Source organism: Cupressus sempervirens, chromosome 7 (assembly GCF_028749045.1).
Source record: "Cupressus sempervirens isolate cs-2001-9-10 chromosome 7, ASM2874904v1, whole genome shotgun sequence".
Classification (NCBI taxonomy): Eukaryota; Viridiplantae; Streptophyta; class Pinopsida; order Cupressales; family Cupressaceae; genus Cupressus; species Cupressus sempervirens.
The window spans coordinates 651171193-651187811 of NC_143124.1; the positions used below are offsets into that span (position 1 = coordinate 651171193).

General features: G+C 36.5%; 1 protein-coding gene across 1 annotated transcript in view; it reads right to left on the minus strand.

The window, feature by feature from the left end:
- Positions 1-16619, minus strand: part of CTEXP (kinase family with ARM repeat domain-containing protein) — a 191363-nt gene that overhangs the window by 84437 nt on the left and 90307 nt on the right. Inside the window, exons 7-12 of the mRNA XM_089792423.1 lie at positions 11194-11273; positions 10815-10896; positions 8935-9074; positions 8709-8819; positions 8397-8513; positions 8028-8117 (exon numbers count right to left, since the gene is read on the minus strand). Of these exons, the coding sequence (XP_089648549.1) occupies positions 8028-8117; positions 8397-8513; positions 8709-8819; positions 8935-9074; positions 10815-10896; positions 11194-11273 (620 nt within the window). The remainder of the gene's footprint in view (positions 1-8027; positions 8118-8396; positions 8514-8708; positions 8820-8934; positions 9075-10814; positions 10897-11193; positions 11274-16619) is intronic.

Below are 16619 nucleotides of genomic sequence, written 5' to 3' on the forward strand. Positions count from 1 at the left end.
TCTGTGGGCCCCAGCCTTTTTTGGATGCCCAAAAAACTTTAAAACACTTTTTTGCATGTGCGAAATTGGTTTATTTTGTTCTTTTTTTGCTCCTAAACCCTCAACGGCCGTAAAAGAGGTCATTCATTGTTTATTCTTCTCATTTAGTTTGCAGCTAGGTTCTCTTCTCATTTGGCTTCCATTTTGGAATTTTGAAAACAAGGTGATCATTTTTAAAGAGGATCATTCGTAGGGTGTTAAATAGCTTCCACTATGGACTTCTAAGCATCTAAGGTAATCATTTGATCCCATTCTTGAGTTCTTTTACTGAATTTTTTGAGATGTTGATGAATTTTTGCAAGTTTTGTTTTTCATTGTTTCTTTCTTTTAAATGAGGAAACAAGTTTAGCTATCTATTTAAAAAAATAGCATCATAATTTTGCACTTGTGTGGTTGATGTTCATGGTTTATTTCTAATTTAAATTTTTTTATTTTCTTATTAGATTATATCGTACAAGAATGGCCACTATTGGTAGTCAAAGTTCACTGGCAAGGCAAGGTGAAGGAAGTGATAACTTCAAAATAGATGTAGAATCACCATTATGGAGGCATACTACAAGATTATCATAGGTTTCAAGAAGTAGGTCATGCATTTGTAAATGTAATTTATGTCATACTAAACCATTCAATAGCTCATATTCTCAAGTCGAACTTCATTTTATGGGCCCTATAGGCAAAAGAATGAGAATGTGCAACAGAAGCAAAGATGGAAAGGGGACAACTAAAGCACAATTAACAAGATTTATAAGAGAACAAGAAGCTGCTGATCATTTGGTTAAAAGATCAAAAAATAATTATCAACCTCCATCTAGAAAGAGAAAAATAAAATTGCTCATTGATTCAATTGTATCCTCCAAACATCCATTCTTGCAAGTACCTGTACTAGGAGAGGAGCAAGAAAGAGTAGAAGCTATCGCCTACGAAAGAGGTCCATTGGATTCCACATTTAAAATGGATGCAAGAGAGCTAGTTGATCAAGCCATTCCAAGTTGACTCTATGCAAATGGTCTTCCTTTCACTTGGTGAGATCACCACATTGGAAGGAAATGGTGGTAGCCACCAGCTGATTACACTAGTCTTGGGTATGCAAAGGTATGTACTACTCTATTGCAAAAAGAGAACACTTCTATAGAGAAAGCTCTTCAACCAATTAAAAATTCTAGGAAAACTTCTAGTATATCTATTAACTCTGATGGATGGAAGGATACAAGAAACTGGGCATTGATTAATGTGATTGCAGTGTCCCCCAAATAGGCAATGATTTTTAGGTCAATTGAATGTGAAGGAGACAAGAAGGATTCACAGTTCATTTATGGAATTCTCGTTGAGGCCATAGAGATGGCAGGGAGTGAGAATGTGGTCCAAGTGGTTACAAATAATGCCAAAAACTGTAGGGGTGTAGGTGCTTTGGTTGAAAGTCGATATGACCATATTTTTTGACACCATGCAACATGCACTCCCTCAACTTGGTCATGCAACAAAGAGGCACCCAAATAGATTGGGTAAAGAAAATATACCAAGAGGGAGAGGAAATACAAATGTTTGTGATGAACCACCACATGTCACATTCCATGTTCAGAACATTCTCCAAGTTAGAGTGTAAAATTTAATTTCATTTACTTATTTATTTTGAATAAGTTTTGTGTTCATGTTCAATTATCAAATTGTATATAACTTTGCTTGATATTTATTGACATATTGTTAACTTGCTTAGATTGTTGAGATCTGATTTGCATTTCATACTGTTGTTATGAGATGACTTGTCAAGGTACAAGGGGCATTGAGCCAAATGGTTATTTCTAGCCAATGGAGTATGGAAGGCTTTTAGTGCAAAGATAGTCCAAAAGGTCAAGGCTTTGGTCTTGGATGGCAGTGGATGGGCTTGTGTGCAATTTGTAGTGGATTTTACGGAGCCTATCATGACTATGCTCCACTTTGCTGATATAGATTCACCTTGCTTGGGTAATGTGCACGGTGGTATGCCACCGTAGTAGAGAAGGTAAAACTTTCATACAAACACATGAGAATGACCCCACAAAACGTGAAGACCTATGCATTAAGTTAGGAGCAATCATTCATCACCGTTGGAAAAAGATGACTATACCCTATTGCACCTCCTTGCATATGCTTATCTCCAAGATACTATAGATTGGAAATACTTCCTATGTCACATAAAGTTGCACCATATGTGGATGAAGAAGTTGCTAATGGGTGCTACAAGCATTTTTAAGACTCTTTCAAGGTGATGTAATGCACAAAAAGTTGAGCCTAGAATTTGGCTTAATTCTTTTGCATCAAAACTTACTCCATATGCAATGAAGGATCGAAATGACATGCGAGCTATCACATGGTGGTACATGCATGGTCAACTATAAAAGCATCTACAACCTCTTGCAATCAAGATCCTCTCACAACTATGTTTTTATGGTTTTTTGTTTAACACTTGTATTTAACATTCTTACATTTGCTTTTCATTTGTATGTTTAAATTTATGAACACTACCCAAGTTGTGAGTTCTTCTGCTGCTGGACAGAATTAAAGTAGATACTCCTATATCCATTCAGTGAAGCACAACTGGTTGGGCTCAAAGAAAGCTCAGAACTTGGCTTCATTCATAGCAACTTGCGTCTTTTGTCACGTAAGGAGGATGAATACAAGGGTCAACCAAGCTATGGGATGTAGCCCCAAATGTGCAAACTTGGGTGCAACATTTCAAGATCTTACTACAATCACAAACGATGTTAATGATGATGATACAATCATGTCAAATGGTGAATCAAGCACAATTTATACATATCTAAATTACGTATCAGAATGAGCATAGCAGAAGATAAAGAGTCTTCCCTTGAGATAGCTGAGAATCCAAGTAAACAAGGAATGGGCAGCTATTAAATCGGATCATAGCCTAGTTCTTGGCAACTAACTAGAGGTATTGCCATTGGACAATAATGTTTACATTTGCTAGAAATTAAGGACAACATCAAGGACATTCTTGGTGAATTTTGATTAAAGACATTCTAGGTGAATGTTGAAATTCCTAGAAATGATTTAAGGAAAAGATGTAATATCTTTGAAGGCTGATATATTGTTAGATGTTAATAATATATTGCATATGTAAGGATGGATTTGTCTTGGTGGGTATCCATAAGGCCTAAGAAGTATGGACCTATTCCCAAGGATTATAAGGACGGGTGCACCAAATAAAGGATTCTCATAAGCCTTAGGAGAGATGAGTCATTATGAGATGGTGGTATAGCTTGAGGACCATTCTAGATTGGCCATGAGGCAGATAGAGCCATAGGAGTTCCTCCTCAAAGAGCTAGGAACCTGACTATGAACTCTCCATAAGGATTAGGGGGAAAATAGTTTGGGAATAAGATATACTTTACTTACACGCACGCACGTACATACATACATACATACATACATACATACATATGTATGTATATTTTATGGAATCTAAAAACACATGGACAGGTTTATTCATGCATGAGTAAAGCAATACTTAACACCAGCAGAGGGGATATTACAACACACCTCAATGGAGAGGCATCTCAATAATCTCTATCCTCTTCTTATCTTGATGCACCATGTCACCACAAGATGTGGATAATGTGTTTGCTAGATAATTTCATCCTACTACTATTGTGCATAGCACAAAATCCACCGGATGCCCTCATTAAGTCATGGAAATAGGCACATAAGATTCAAGCCTTCCCTCTCCAACACATTGACCCTCACTAACACAAATCTTGTACTTTCTCCTTTCTTCGCCCTAGAATCTAAACCTAGGTTCAACTTTGGCATTTTATCTACTAGGTGCTAATCTTGCTAGTATTGGCTTTCCTTCAAATTAAGAACAAAAGAAATTTTAAGTGACTTGATTCTTGTAGTGAAATTTAGGACCCCAATACCCAATTGTGCCATGAGATTCTATCGTACCATCTCCTTGGTACATGGAGAGCCACCAAAATCAAAATTGTTTCCCCAAACAAAACCTTAAATAATGGCGGAGCCACATGCAAATCATAGGTAAGTGCTAGTGCAATACATTTTTTATTGTATTGAGGGTTGTGCTCATTCTTTCACCTTCATCTTATGTGCCATACTAATGCCCCTACAAGAAAATATAGCACATTGTGCACCTACTACACATCCAAGGAAAGAGATCAAGCAAAGCACTAGCCAATCAAACATTGTATGCTAACTACATGACAATACCTTTATATAACACTGTACACATCTAATTAAATGCTTCTAACTGTCCCTATACCTTCAAATCCTTCACCAATTAGCTCTCTTATTTTTGACAAACTCGTGACTTTTGAACCACAAAGGCATCTATTGAAATCTATTGTCATGATAGAACCCAATAAACACTGTAGGAATGTTCCAGGTGGCATAGGGCTTCAAAGGAAAATTATATACATGAAATGCCAAAATGCACACCCCAGCCGAATAATCTGAAATTGGGGCCATATAAAGTATAGAGGATAGGACAAAAGAATGGTAGGGGGGTCGAATATTGGATCGTACATAGAATGTTACACAAAAGTCGTCCTTATCTCGGTCAAAATGTTGTTATGTAAAAGAAATACTCTTTCAAATGCCCCCACCTTAAAGAGAAGGCCCAGCATGTCATTCGTATAAACTACTATAATCAAATATTGGGCCAAAAAATATGTTTAAGGGTTGCCTATAAAGGTGATAATAAATCTTCTCAAACTTTGCTTCAAAACTTCCTGTCTTTTAAATATTGATTCAATCACCATCAAAAAAAAATGACTACAACTAAAACTACCCATTTTACTTCATTAGTTGTTTTGATCCCTGAATATAAGATCCTACAATTTTTTCTTTTGCATCTCTTAGAACAAATCCTTCTCCAACATTCATTAGATTATGCTTAGAAGTGCCATCAAATTTCAATTTGATATATTAATCGAGGGGAGGAACCCACGTCAGACAATCCTTTGATTATTCGGTTTTCTATTTCTTCCCTTTTGTCCTTCCAATCTGGTCTTTTGTTAACTTGTGAATCTGGAAAAGTACATTGTCAAACCACTCTTACAATCTCTTGTCACATAAGAAACTTGGTTACAATCAGGTGGCATCATGGAATTGTGATCTAACTCTTAATTGTGTTGAAGTAGACAAATGCTAGAAATGTCTTTTGGTGAGACAACTTGTACGATATATTGCAAGAGGAAGTGGCATAGTAATTCATTGTGGTTCATGTGAAATTGAACCAAAAGTTGACTTTGATCCTTGTATGGTCACTTTGTCCACTTCTATATTCACTACCTTCTATAGTTATAGTGAAGTCTTCATGGACGAGGCAACTTTTGCACATGACATAACTAGTGGGAATTGCACCCTAAATGATTGCGATCCAAATGAAATTGCACCTAATATTGATTGTAACTCTCAATTCTAGTTGTGTAATGATATTTGAGGCTTGAGTATTTTCATTTACGCAAATTATTAATATGATTTATTTAAATGTTTTATTTATTGACAATTACGATTGTCATTGTTCTTATAATTTATAATTTTGAACATATAAATATTCTATACTCCATCGAGTTAACTTCACATAGGTGAGCTTTAGGTTGGAAAGCAACGGTCTAAATTGGAAGACAAAACTACCGATGGTTTGGGGAGTTCATTTACATAGCATGCTTGAATAATTAATTATAAAAGGATGTGTAAGGAATAAACATAAGTTACAAAGCATACTAAGAAATATTTCAAACTAATATAACATTAAAAAGATGACAATCATTGCATTGAACATTAATAATTGTAGGTAGAAGTTTGGAGGCAAATTAGGATAGAATATGAGAATAGCAAATGAAACTTCGGCATTGAAAATTTAAACTAATAAACCTTAAAAACATGACAATCATTGCATTGCACATTCAAAGGTGTTGTTCTGGGGTCGACGGGCAGTGTCATTATGGGTTCGCAAGCTCTTAGTTTTTACAACATTTGGATGTTTTTAGGATGGTTTGGAGACATTTCTCAGTCTCTTAATCATTTTGAGGACATTCCAATGTTCCCAAAACAAGAAGCATCTCGGAAATGTCTTGAGACTTAAGCGACCATGGTGGCACTATGAGGGGATGGTCGCTTCTATGAGGGGATGTCCCCACCAACTCCCCTCGTACCAAGGATGTCCCCCTCCCAAAAATGTGGAGACGTTTGGGGGGGGGAGATGGGGTTACACATCCCCATTAAATACAGATATATTGCAATGCCCATACCCTTACCCAAGGATAAATGATTTTTAATTTCAATAAAAATTAAAATGAGTTTTAATTTTGATGACTTTTCTAGCTTAAAGAATTAAATTATTTTCAAGGTTTGAAGTTTTTTTAATATTGTGTATGTTTACTTTGACTTATTTAATGAATTTATACTTCTAATCGCATGTCCATATTTTTCCAAAGTCTTTGATGAGCCTTAAGTCCAACATAAAATATTAGCCTACTCAAAAAAAAAAATTTAACTATGCATTACACAATTCCCTATAGGTCCACATTTCCTTCCCGGAAAATAATATCTTAATAAACCAGAATAAAGAATTATAACTTCCACGTGCAAGATAAATATTGAAATTATAAAGTACTAAACCCCAAGCACAATAAACAAGCATACTATTTTTGATACTCTTCAGTAATTGCAACAGAAATTGCAATATAGAACAACCTTGCATTTTATATACATATTCTCAACCCCTTTAAATCATATTCTTTATAAATAAGATAAACATCCTTCCCTTTTTGGTCAATGAAAATATCTTTAGAGCCCACATTAAGTCACTGTGAGACATTTTCACTTCTTCAAAAAAGTAATTGCTATGTTGCACAGGGATGCATTCCTATTCCCAACCCGCATTTGCATCCTTGATCACTTCCATGCCTTTGGGACATAGGTATACTGTAGAACCCCTAGCTATCCCATCTTCTTGGGAAATTCAAGGACACATCCTCAAAATGCCAGCTGACAAGGCTGGGTACATCTTGCCACCCCAAGGATGGCTGGGAACATCTATGAGATCCCACATCTGTCCTACAATTATTCAGGCATCCCTTTTTTCTAAAGTTAAAAATTAAATGTGTAAGAAGGCCTTCGGGCCCACAGGCCCTCCCACATGTTTTAGGAAACTAGGAAACCCTTGTAATTGTTTTTTGATGAATTACTTCCATATCCTGCTGCAGTTCATTTTCCTGCAAATTATTAAGCAAGGTTAATTTTTTTATTCAATTACTTCATGCTTTCATGGTCAGTATTCAATTATTTTTAATAAAAAATTCAAATGTCACTATTGTATATAAATGCACTGCTAGAGCCATCAATCCATTATTTTATCTCTCAATGAAGATTTAGATCAATGGTCTTAGGGTATTAGTCCCACAACTAAGAATTGTGTCTGAGTTACTGTTTTGAGTACATAATTCATTTGACTTATAAATTCAGTGTTATGATTTATTTATTTATTTTCCAAAAATTCAATTCCACATTCTTTTAGAACATATTTGTGTGTGATCATACACTAAAGTTTGTGACCCAAAATTTTGCAGGCCTTGATCCTTTGTACATCCCATAAATTAGATTGATTTTATGTGAACTTGAACGTTTATGCCATATGCATCATGTTAATACATAGACTGTCATCCTCTATTTTCCTCAAAAAATGGTCTTTATACACACATACACACACTGCCATCCTCAACAAGTGGCCTCTTTGACTTCCATCCCACAAATGCTATAGAATATATATGGTTATAACCTTTTTATGAAGGAATTGTGTGGAAATTTTTAAAAAGCTTAACATATAGATCATGTTGAATTCTATAAAAATGTTAAAGCTACCTTGATTTAGCATACCTTTGCTTCATCTCAGACAATTTTCATTTCCCTGAGCATTTCTACAAAAATGTTTGGCGCACAAAAACAAAAATAAAAAATGTGGGGTTACTAACCTTTGGAGCAAGAACCAGCATCGACTTAAGTGTGAGTTCACGTAAAAAGGCTGAAGAGTCTGAGAACCCTGTTGCAACATGGGGATAAACCTGGAAATTCAAATGTCCATGCAATTCAGATAGCCAAATTTACAACTTGAAAACCAAGTTGATAATATGGAAGATTATTAATGGCTTCATATGATCAGAAACAAACCATTGTGATCAGTTATCTTGCTACAAATGAATCAATCGAATGAATTTACAACTTGAATAGCATAGTTGTATAGAAACGAGTCATTTATATGGCTGCACTACATCAGATATAAACATGTGTGATCAATTATCTTGCTACAAAAGAATGCATCCAGCCATTCGCCATGTGCATACCTGCTCATCAACAATCTGAGCAGATAAGGAAGCTCCATATTGTTCAATATGCTGCAGAAGACCAACTCGTATTGCTCTATCATTGGAGGCGAAAAGCTTAACAAGGGTTGGAAGGACCTGATCGGGAATGTTGCAACAGAAAATGTAAATAGATAACAGAAAGTTGTAACTATGATATATTGATACAAAGCAAATAAGATATGTGGACCAATATCCTTTTCACCGTCATATTTTAATTCACAATTCTATGCATCTTTGAATTATAATTTATAAATAAAGTCTTTGTAGGAATGTCAGTAAAGCATCAAATACCTTTGACCTGAACTCATCCTCTGATAACCATGATCCCATTTTCAGTAAGGAGTTCAGAGCAGGAGCGGCTGCAGAACCAAATTCCAGCGAAGATGCCAACATAGGGAGCAACTGCAACAGTCATAACAGAAGAAACACGTGTGAATAGCATTTCGTCTAAGCACTTTTAATAACTCCTCCAGTAAGAAATGTAGTCAACAAGTGGGCTCCATAAGAAGCACCAAACCTTCTTCAACACAATTTGACGTGGTAGCTGCTCAGCTAAGTTTGGAAGCTTGCGAAAAAATGAATCCTTCTCCACGCTGTCTTTTAAATTAAGGACATCCATGAATTGAATCGTCTCAACTAGCTTATTGTGAAAATATTCTGCCAAGAAAGAATTTACATAGTTCATATTAATTTTCTAACTTGAAATGTTATTTTTATGGAACGTGACATTATAAATATATGTTAGTTGATCAATTATATTGTTTAATCAGAATGCTCTTACAAATTGTCAAACATGCTACAAACTAGAAAGACAAACTGAGAAAATTAATTATAGGCAATATAAGCTCTACAATAAGCATCCATCGTTACAATAAGAATAGAAATAAATCCCTAAAAAAAATCATGCCAGTACAACAAAACCTTGATGTTCATCAACACTTTGAGCAAATTTAATCAATAACTTATTGACTATTCATGGGCTCAAAAATATTGTTCTTTCATTTGTGCAAATAAATAAAATGCAATTAGCAATGCTTCAATCATTTTTCTGTTCATAGAACACATTGTTGTGTGCTAGGTTAGAAATAGGGCAAATAACAAATGCTGATGCAAGGAAATGCCCTCCAGGCATTGTTTATACATGCCTATACTACAGAGTTTCTTGCAAAAGAGGTAATTTCTCTAAGATTTAAAGATATTGCCCTGAACAAATGCATCCATTGCATTTATCACAACAATGTCACCACCAGATTAACTCAGAATTGAAGAAGGTTGACAATAATAGCTTACATATATTGAAAAAAATAGCTGCTTGACAAAACTTATGGGATACCATTGCCCAGCGGAAATTTCACACAATTACAGGAAATCATATAAAAGAATGAAAGAAAGATATTATATTAATGTTGAAATCACTGTAATCTGATACTATATTCAGTACACAGGCATGTGCTTCATGTTGTCTGAATTACTGTAATCCGATCCTGAGTTCAGTCTATGCTGAATGTCTCAGGAGAACAAATGATTGAGTGATCCAAACCATGACTGACCCAAAGGAATTGTTAAAGTTTCACATCTGTAAGTGCTCTTGATTAAAAAAGATAAGGAAAGTAATACGCTTGAGGAAATTAAAAACAGTTGCAATATATTTCAGATTTCCAGATATCAGTTTTTGTCCAAAAAAAGACATATGGCTTTTACTAACTTGCTCAGTATTACAGGAAAGAGTGTTGAAAACAAAAATCAGAAAGTTCTACTTGTGGATTTGAAGCCAAGTCTTTCTACCACAGGTTGAACCTTTTACGGTCTTTGCAGCATGGATGTTCATAGTTGCTTATAAAATATCAGGCTTTCCTAAGAAAGACAATGAAGCTGAACAATAAAAATCTTGCTTTAGTGCTCACCTTTTAATGTACACAGGAACTCATCTGTTTTACTTTCCTAAAAACATTGACCTGAACTAATTTCTTGGTCATCAATTTATGATTTGTTCAAGTTTTTCCTTGAGTGTAAATCAAAATAAATAAATAAATTAGACAGTCCAATGTTTTTAAATCAGTTAGTTAATTGTGCTTATTGCACTTCACAAAAGTAATATTCACAAGACTATAGGAGGTGTCAACCCACATTCCTATTCCTATTTAACATGAAGATTCAATTCTATAATGTATTGTAAAGCATTGTGATAACACATTTTGTTGATCTGAAAGCTGTGTTACAAGAGTCCAATGAAACATAAATTAATTATAGCAGCCACAATATTAAAATATAATTAACAGCCAGAAAACTCATATGTTCAACAAAATAAGAAAAAGTGCATGTATCAGTTGTAAATCTACAAATTTATCATTGGAAATCAGTCTGACTCATAAAGATAAACTATGGAGCTCAGCATACCACTGTTCTCAACTAATTTTGCAGAATTTAGTCTCCTCGATGGCGTTGAACTTAAAAGCCTCTGGTAATCAGGAAGCAAAGACTGAAATTCCAAATGAAAAGAATCCGACATAAGAAACACAATCAACTAGATGTAATTTTTCACATATTTTTAGAAAATGAGCTAGCAATTTTCCAATGCTTTAAACTAAATAGACACCAAAACAATTGTAACAAGGCTGTTACATACAACAGATTTTAATATATATAGATATATAAGCAAATGAATGAACCTTAATACATATTTCAAGGCAAGAAAATAGGCCCAGAAAAAAATCTGTTCAGTTGAAAGCCTTTTTACAACAAATAATTTATAACAGACCCTGACAAGACTGCGTACCTTTGGAATAGACCCTGTATTACGAAGCTCCTCTGTCTTGGACAGCTTAGTTGTTGAGAATAACTCAAAGATTAAGCAGCCTGCCAAACTCATATTTAGATCTTAAAGATGCCATATTTCAAGTAAAAGAAACAGGCAACAGAACTTCAACAACTTGCTTAAACATTGGAGTTAAACATTAATAAACTGACATCCATTTTACTCAAGGATACAACCTATGTCCAGTATAACAGCTATAAAATATAAGCCTGCATTGGAAATTTACCAAAGATTATCATTTTAATTCCTTTAGAAAAAACTCACTTCAATGCTTCTTGTTGTCATAATATTTTAAGATAGGTAGCATAAGAGGAGTCCACAAAGTTTACATACTTCATTTTATCATTAAGCATAAAATTATACATTTGGCAGCAGTGAGCTTCCTATGCAACCACCATTATTGCACAAATGGATGGCCTACACACCAAAATTTTGGAATAAAAAGAAATCTAACACTGGCATGCAGGGATTGTGGGAATATAGTTAACGATTGGATTAATAGAACTCAACAGCACATTGTTTGGACATGGACAATGTTTAGTAGCACACATCTCTATATCAGATACAAGCCACATTATGGAGCAAGCATATGCATGTTTACGCTGGTAGCATAGCTTCCCACAGGGAAAACCAAGCAAGTTTCACACTTCAGTGTTGCAAAATTCTATCACCCAATCCAATCTGTTTCAGGATGGACTAGTGAATATCCATATACTAATATATGTATCGAAACATGAGATTACTATCTGCAGAAATGACTGTGGATGAACTAACCACGCACTTGGCTCAATTGACCATTTCAGTAAAGTTTATATGAATCACAATATGCCAATGTTATCATAAATCGATATTTACAATAGAGACAAAGGGCTCTATTTACAAGATGATGTTTCCAAATTGGAACACTTGTTAACACAAATCAAAGTTAGAAACATGATCATTAAAGAAACATTACATTATTTAAATACCCTTAACGGTCATCTTTCTAACTACCCTATAGAAGGCATAGTTTACAGGTCTTTTGGTCATAAATGCATAAAAGGTTGCCCCCTTCAGAACATTCTGAAAAATGACCCTGGTACTGAGACCCTCCCTGATTCTGTAGAGATTCTGGATATGACCAAGATAACCACCGATTTTCCAACCTAATTTTGGGAAACAAAGTTGTCCCTTCCTGTAGAAAGAGACCGAACTCAACTTTTCAAACTGAAACAGAGAGATTCGGGAGAAAAACATCAAGCCTAAACTGATTCAGAAAAACAGTAACAATCTGTTCAAAAGATCACCAAAAACTGACAGCAAGATAGAATGTTTTATATGGAGGAAATCGCCAAACCCTCCTAAGATTTGTTTTGGAAAATATCAAAAAAGCTAGACCCCATTTCTTTGGAGAAATCCAGAAAAACAGTGAAATGATTATTAAGGAGAAACTGAAAAACCCAAAAATGATTTTTAATGTCAAAATTAAAAAACCCAAATAAGATAACATAAGATAGGATAAATTTATTAATGTCCAACAAGTGACCACCAAAAGAGTCTAAGGGACTGAAAGCTTACAAACTAGGAAACCAGGGACAGCAAGAACACCAAACCATGACCTAAAAAGAGCAAGACAGGAAAGCAAAAGAGAACACCGAGGGAAAGACTACATGTCCTTCCTCGGCCGGAAGAAATCCAGAACCAAAGGATACAGTCTAGGGCTACCAAGGATCCCGGTCCATCTCTGAGTACCGCTGGAGGTGGAGTGCCACTGCCTAGTCAACCCACTGAGAAACATATTTTGAAAAATTAGAAAAAACATGAGCATAATTTTTGGCAAAAATCCCACAAAACCCAGATGTTGAAACAAAATGCTGATCAGGCACGGAAAATGAAATCTGCAACAAAACTTGGGATGAAAATTTTAGGCATTTTAAAATATGCAAAAATACCTAGGGTGTTAATGCAAGACTTAGTTGCATGGAAAAAATTCAAACTGCATAGAAAAGCAAAGCAAAGACAGAGAAATGTCACGAATCATGACTACAAAGGTTTGTACCCTGATTTAGCAAAAAACCATCACAATCTGTAACGTCATCGTGGTTCAATGGGAAATATCCTTCAATTGCTATGAAAAAATATGAAGAAACAACACGAATAAACCTTTCCTAGTGATGGCCTAGCCACTAAGAAAACTTCAGACAGCTTCTTGTCTAAGTATGGTGCTCTATATGTTCTGTGATGTTTCTTCTTCTTACCGTTACTATCATCAGTGATTATTATTATTCAGTTGTTGGAATCTTTTCAACGTGAATCGACTCTACTTTTCAACGTGAATCGACTCTACTTTTCAACATGAATCAACTCTATCATTACCATTAAGATGACGGGTCATTGAGTATTGAGTTATACGGAATTGATTGTGCTCATTCTCGATGTTGTTGTTGATAAGAGAATTAAACCGCACAACTATTGACATGTATTGGCATTTTTGTAACTGCCAACGAGTATTAATGATACAAGATGCAATGACCTTTTGGGCTTCCTACTGTTTTGATCATGTTGGGTGGTTTAGTGTGTTGTTAGAGTTTTCTGTGTGCAGTCATTATAGAAATAGGAAAATGTAATATTATCGTGGCAGAGGAAGAGCCATTCTAGTGTCAGTTTTCTGTATTACAACTTCTGTCTTTTTATAGTGATTCAAGTGAAGAGAAAAATTTCAGCATCTATTTTTTGTATTACAACTTATGTTTTTTTGTAGTCATTCAAGTGAAGATAAGATAAGATATGATAACCTAAGATAAATTTACAAACAAGAGACCGACAAGGGTTCGAGGGACTTAAAGTTTACAAACAAGGAAACCACCCACAGCACGGACACCAATCAGTGCCCACAAAAGAACAAAGCAACAAAGAAGCAAAAGAAGACACCAAGGAAAGGACTAGGGACCCTTCCTTGGCTGGCACCAAAGGATAAGGAATAGGGCGACCAAGGGTCCCAAATCGTCTTTAAATATTGTCTGATGAGGAGTGTCGTTGTCTGGTGAGTCCAAAACAAGGTTTCACTAATCTGATGTGGCTAGGAGTAGGAGTGTAGAACTGCCACTTCATGCCCCTAGCAGGGGACATGAGTGCATAAAAGTCGGTGATACACTGATCCAAAGCCTAGTGATGAGGAAAAAGGAGCTGCAAAGTATGGTCTCGAAGCTGAGTGGCCTCCCGGGGATAAAGCACTAGGCAATGCTCATCAATCTAACTAAAAAAGTTAATAAGGACCTCCAATCTCAGAAAAGACAGTTAAACCTCCCTCTTATCTCATAGTAGATGGGACAACGAAAAATAAAGTGAGTCTCCATTTCTCCACCAAGGTACATAAATAGCAAATAGTCCTCTCTGTAGATGTGATGGTCACTCTGGAATCTAAGCTAGTGGGATCCAACTCTGAAGGAACCAAGAGCGATACGAAGGGCATGGCACCAACATCAGGTCAAAAATGCAAAGACGCACGATAATCCCATCACGCATATCTAGGAAATGCTTGGCATAAAATGCCATTCACGAACACAACCCTCTCAGAGGGTTGATCCAAGTTGTCTTATTATATTGTATCTAAATATCAAGTCTCACGCGCCCATCCAGCTCCTGACGAGAAGGGAGGAGGTAAGCGAAAGCATCTAGAGAAAACTAATAGGGGGGAAGACAATCAATCTCAATCCCAATCGAACCCAGTAGAGTAGTGGCCTAAGCGGCAACGGGCCCTAGTGGTCGGATCAAAACCAACAATAATGATTGAAGAGTAGTAAGCAAGATAGGAATATCTATGTTAGATGCCAATCGAATTCGCAAAGCCCCAAAGGTGGTGAAGACACCAAATCCAATCGAAGTTGAATACAAGTCTAAAGGGGTGAGCCCCAAACTCCACCAAATAACACCGCGGGGATTAGAATGGTGACCTCTGATGATACGCCTAAGGAAAAGCATCTGAATCCGCTCAACCATGGACTAGTCAAAATCCATGAGGGAGGGGCCCCAAACCACTGAACGATATAAGATTGTGGGTCTAACCAAAGAGTCCAAGATGGACAATCTAGAGAAAGTGTCTTGAAAATGGTGTCTAAAGCACTATCTCTCTAACATGGCAAGGGAGCCCAGATCTTTATTAATCCTAGGCCGAACAGTGTATCTCAAGCTTAAGTGAGGACCAAAGAACTTCACCCTAAGGTAAGCGTACGAAGAAACGATCTCTATCTCCTGGTTCTACAAGCAAGAATGGCGGTGGGAAGTCTTCAAGCAGTTGAAGACCATAACCCAAGTCTTACTTAGGTTTACGAGCTCACGTTGATTACAAAAAGACATTAGCATATCAAGAAGCCTCCGAAGCCCCTCAATAGAAGAGGCTAGAAGAAACAATCGGCAAAGAGGAGAAGAGAGATCATGACCTAGTGTAAGTAGCAACTGTCATCGAGGAGAGAGGAATCCTGTAGGAAAACCTCAAGCTCATCAATATAAATGCCAAACAAAGTGGGGGAGAGAGGGCATCCCTGCTTCACCCCAATGGTGCAATGGATCGGGTCTAAAAAACCCTCAAGAGTCTTGAATCTACCCACAACAGTCTCGTAGAGCCTCATGATTGTCACCAGTAGTCTTTGAAACCCAATGTCTCTAAATCAAAAAAAGTGCTACCCAAGGGACAATCAAACGCCTTGCGATAGCCCACAAAATAGCAATAGACTTTCGTCGAATGGTGACAAGCCTCCTCAATGATAGTTAGTAATGTAAAGATATGGTCCATGGTCTAAATGTTTGCCCGAAAACCAACCCAACCTCTTGCCCTACAATGTCCCTTGTCAAATTCACTAACAAGAAAAGCATTTAGAGCAGTGTCGTAGAGTTTGAAAAGGTATGCCCAATCATGATGATCCTATAGTTACCGAGGTCTGAAACCAAGCCGGATTTATGAATAGGATAAATCACATGTCTTGACCAAGAGTCCAAAATACTAGTACACACAACTCTATTAAAGAGCACAGGAAGGTAGAAGCCTAGAATTGGAATACCAAGCTTGAGGACTGCCACCTAGAACCCTTCCTCATCGGTCGCTCTGCTACATCTCAAAGATCTGACGGCCTCATAAATGCTAGAGTGAGTAAATAAGTGGCAGTGGGGAGGGGACGAGGTGAATGGAGGGCTAGCTAGGAATGGCGCAAAGAGTGCAGGCATGCAAGGCAAGAGAACGAAGGTTCAGGGTGGACGACAAGGGGTGTGAGGGGAATAGGGTGCGCCAAAACAAATCCAGCCAATAGACAAGCATGTCACAGAGGGATCTACACTAGGAAGCAATGTAAAGCCGCTTCTTATGGTGAAGAAAGTGGTGATACAAAAGCTGCAACTGGAAGTATCAAGGAGAG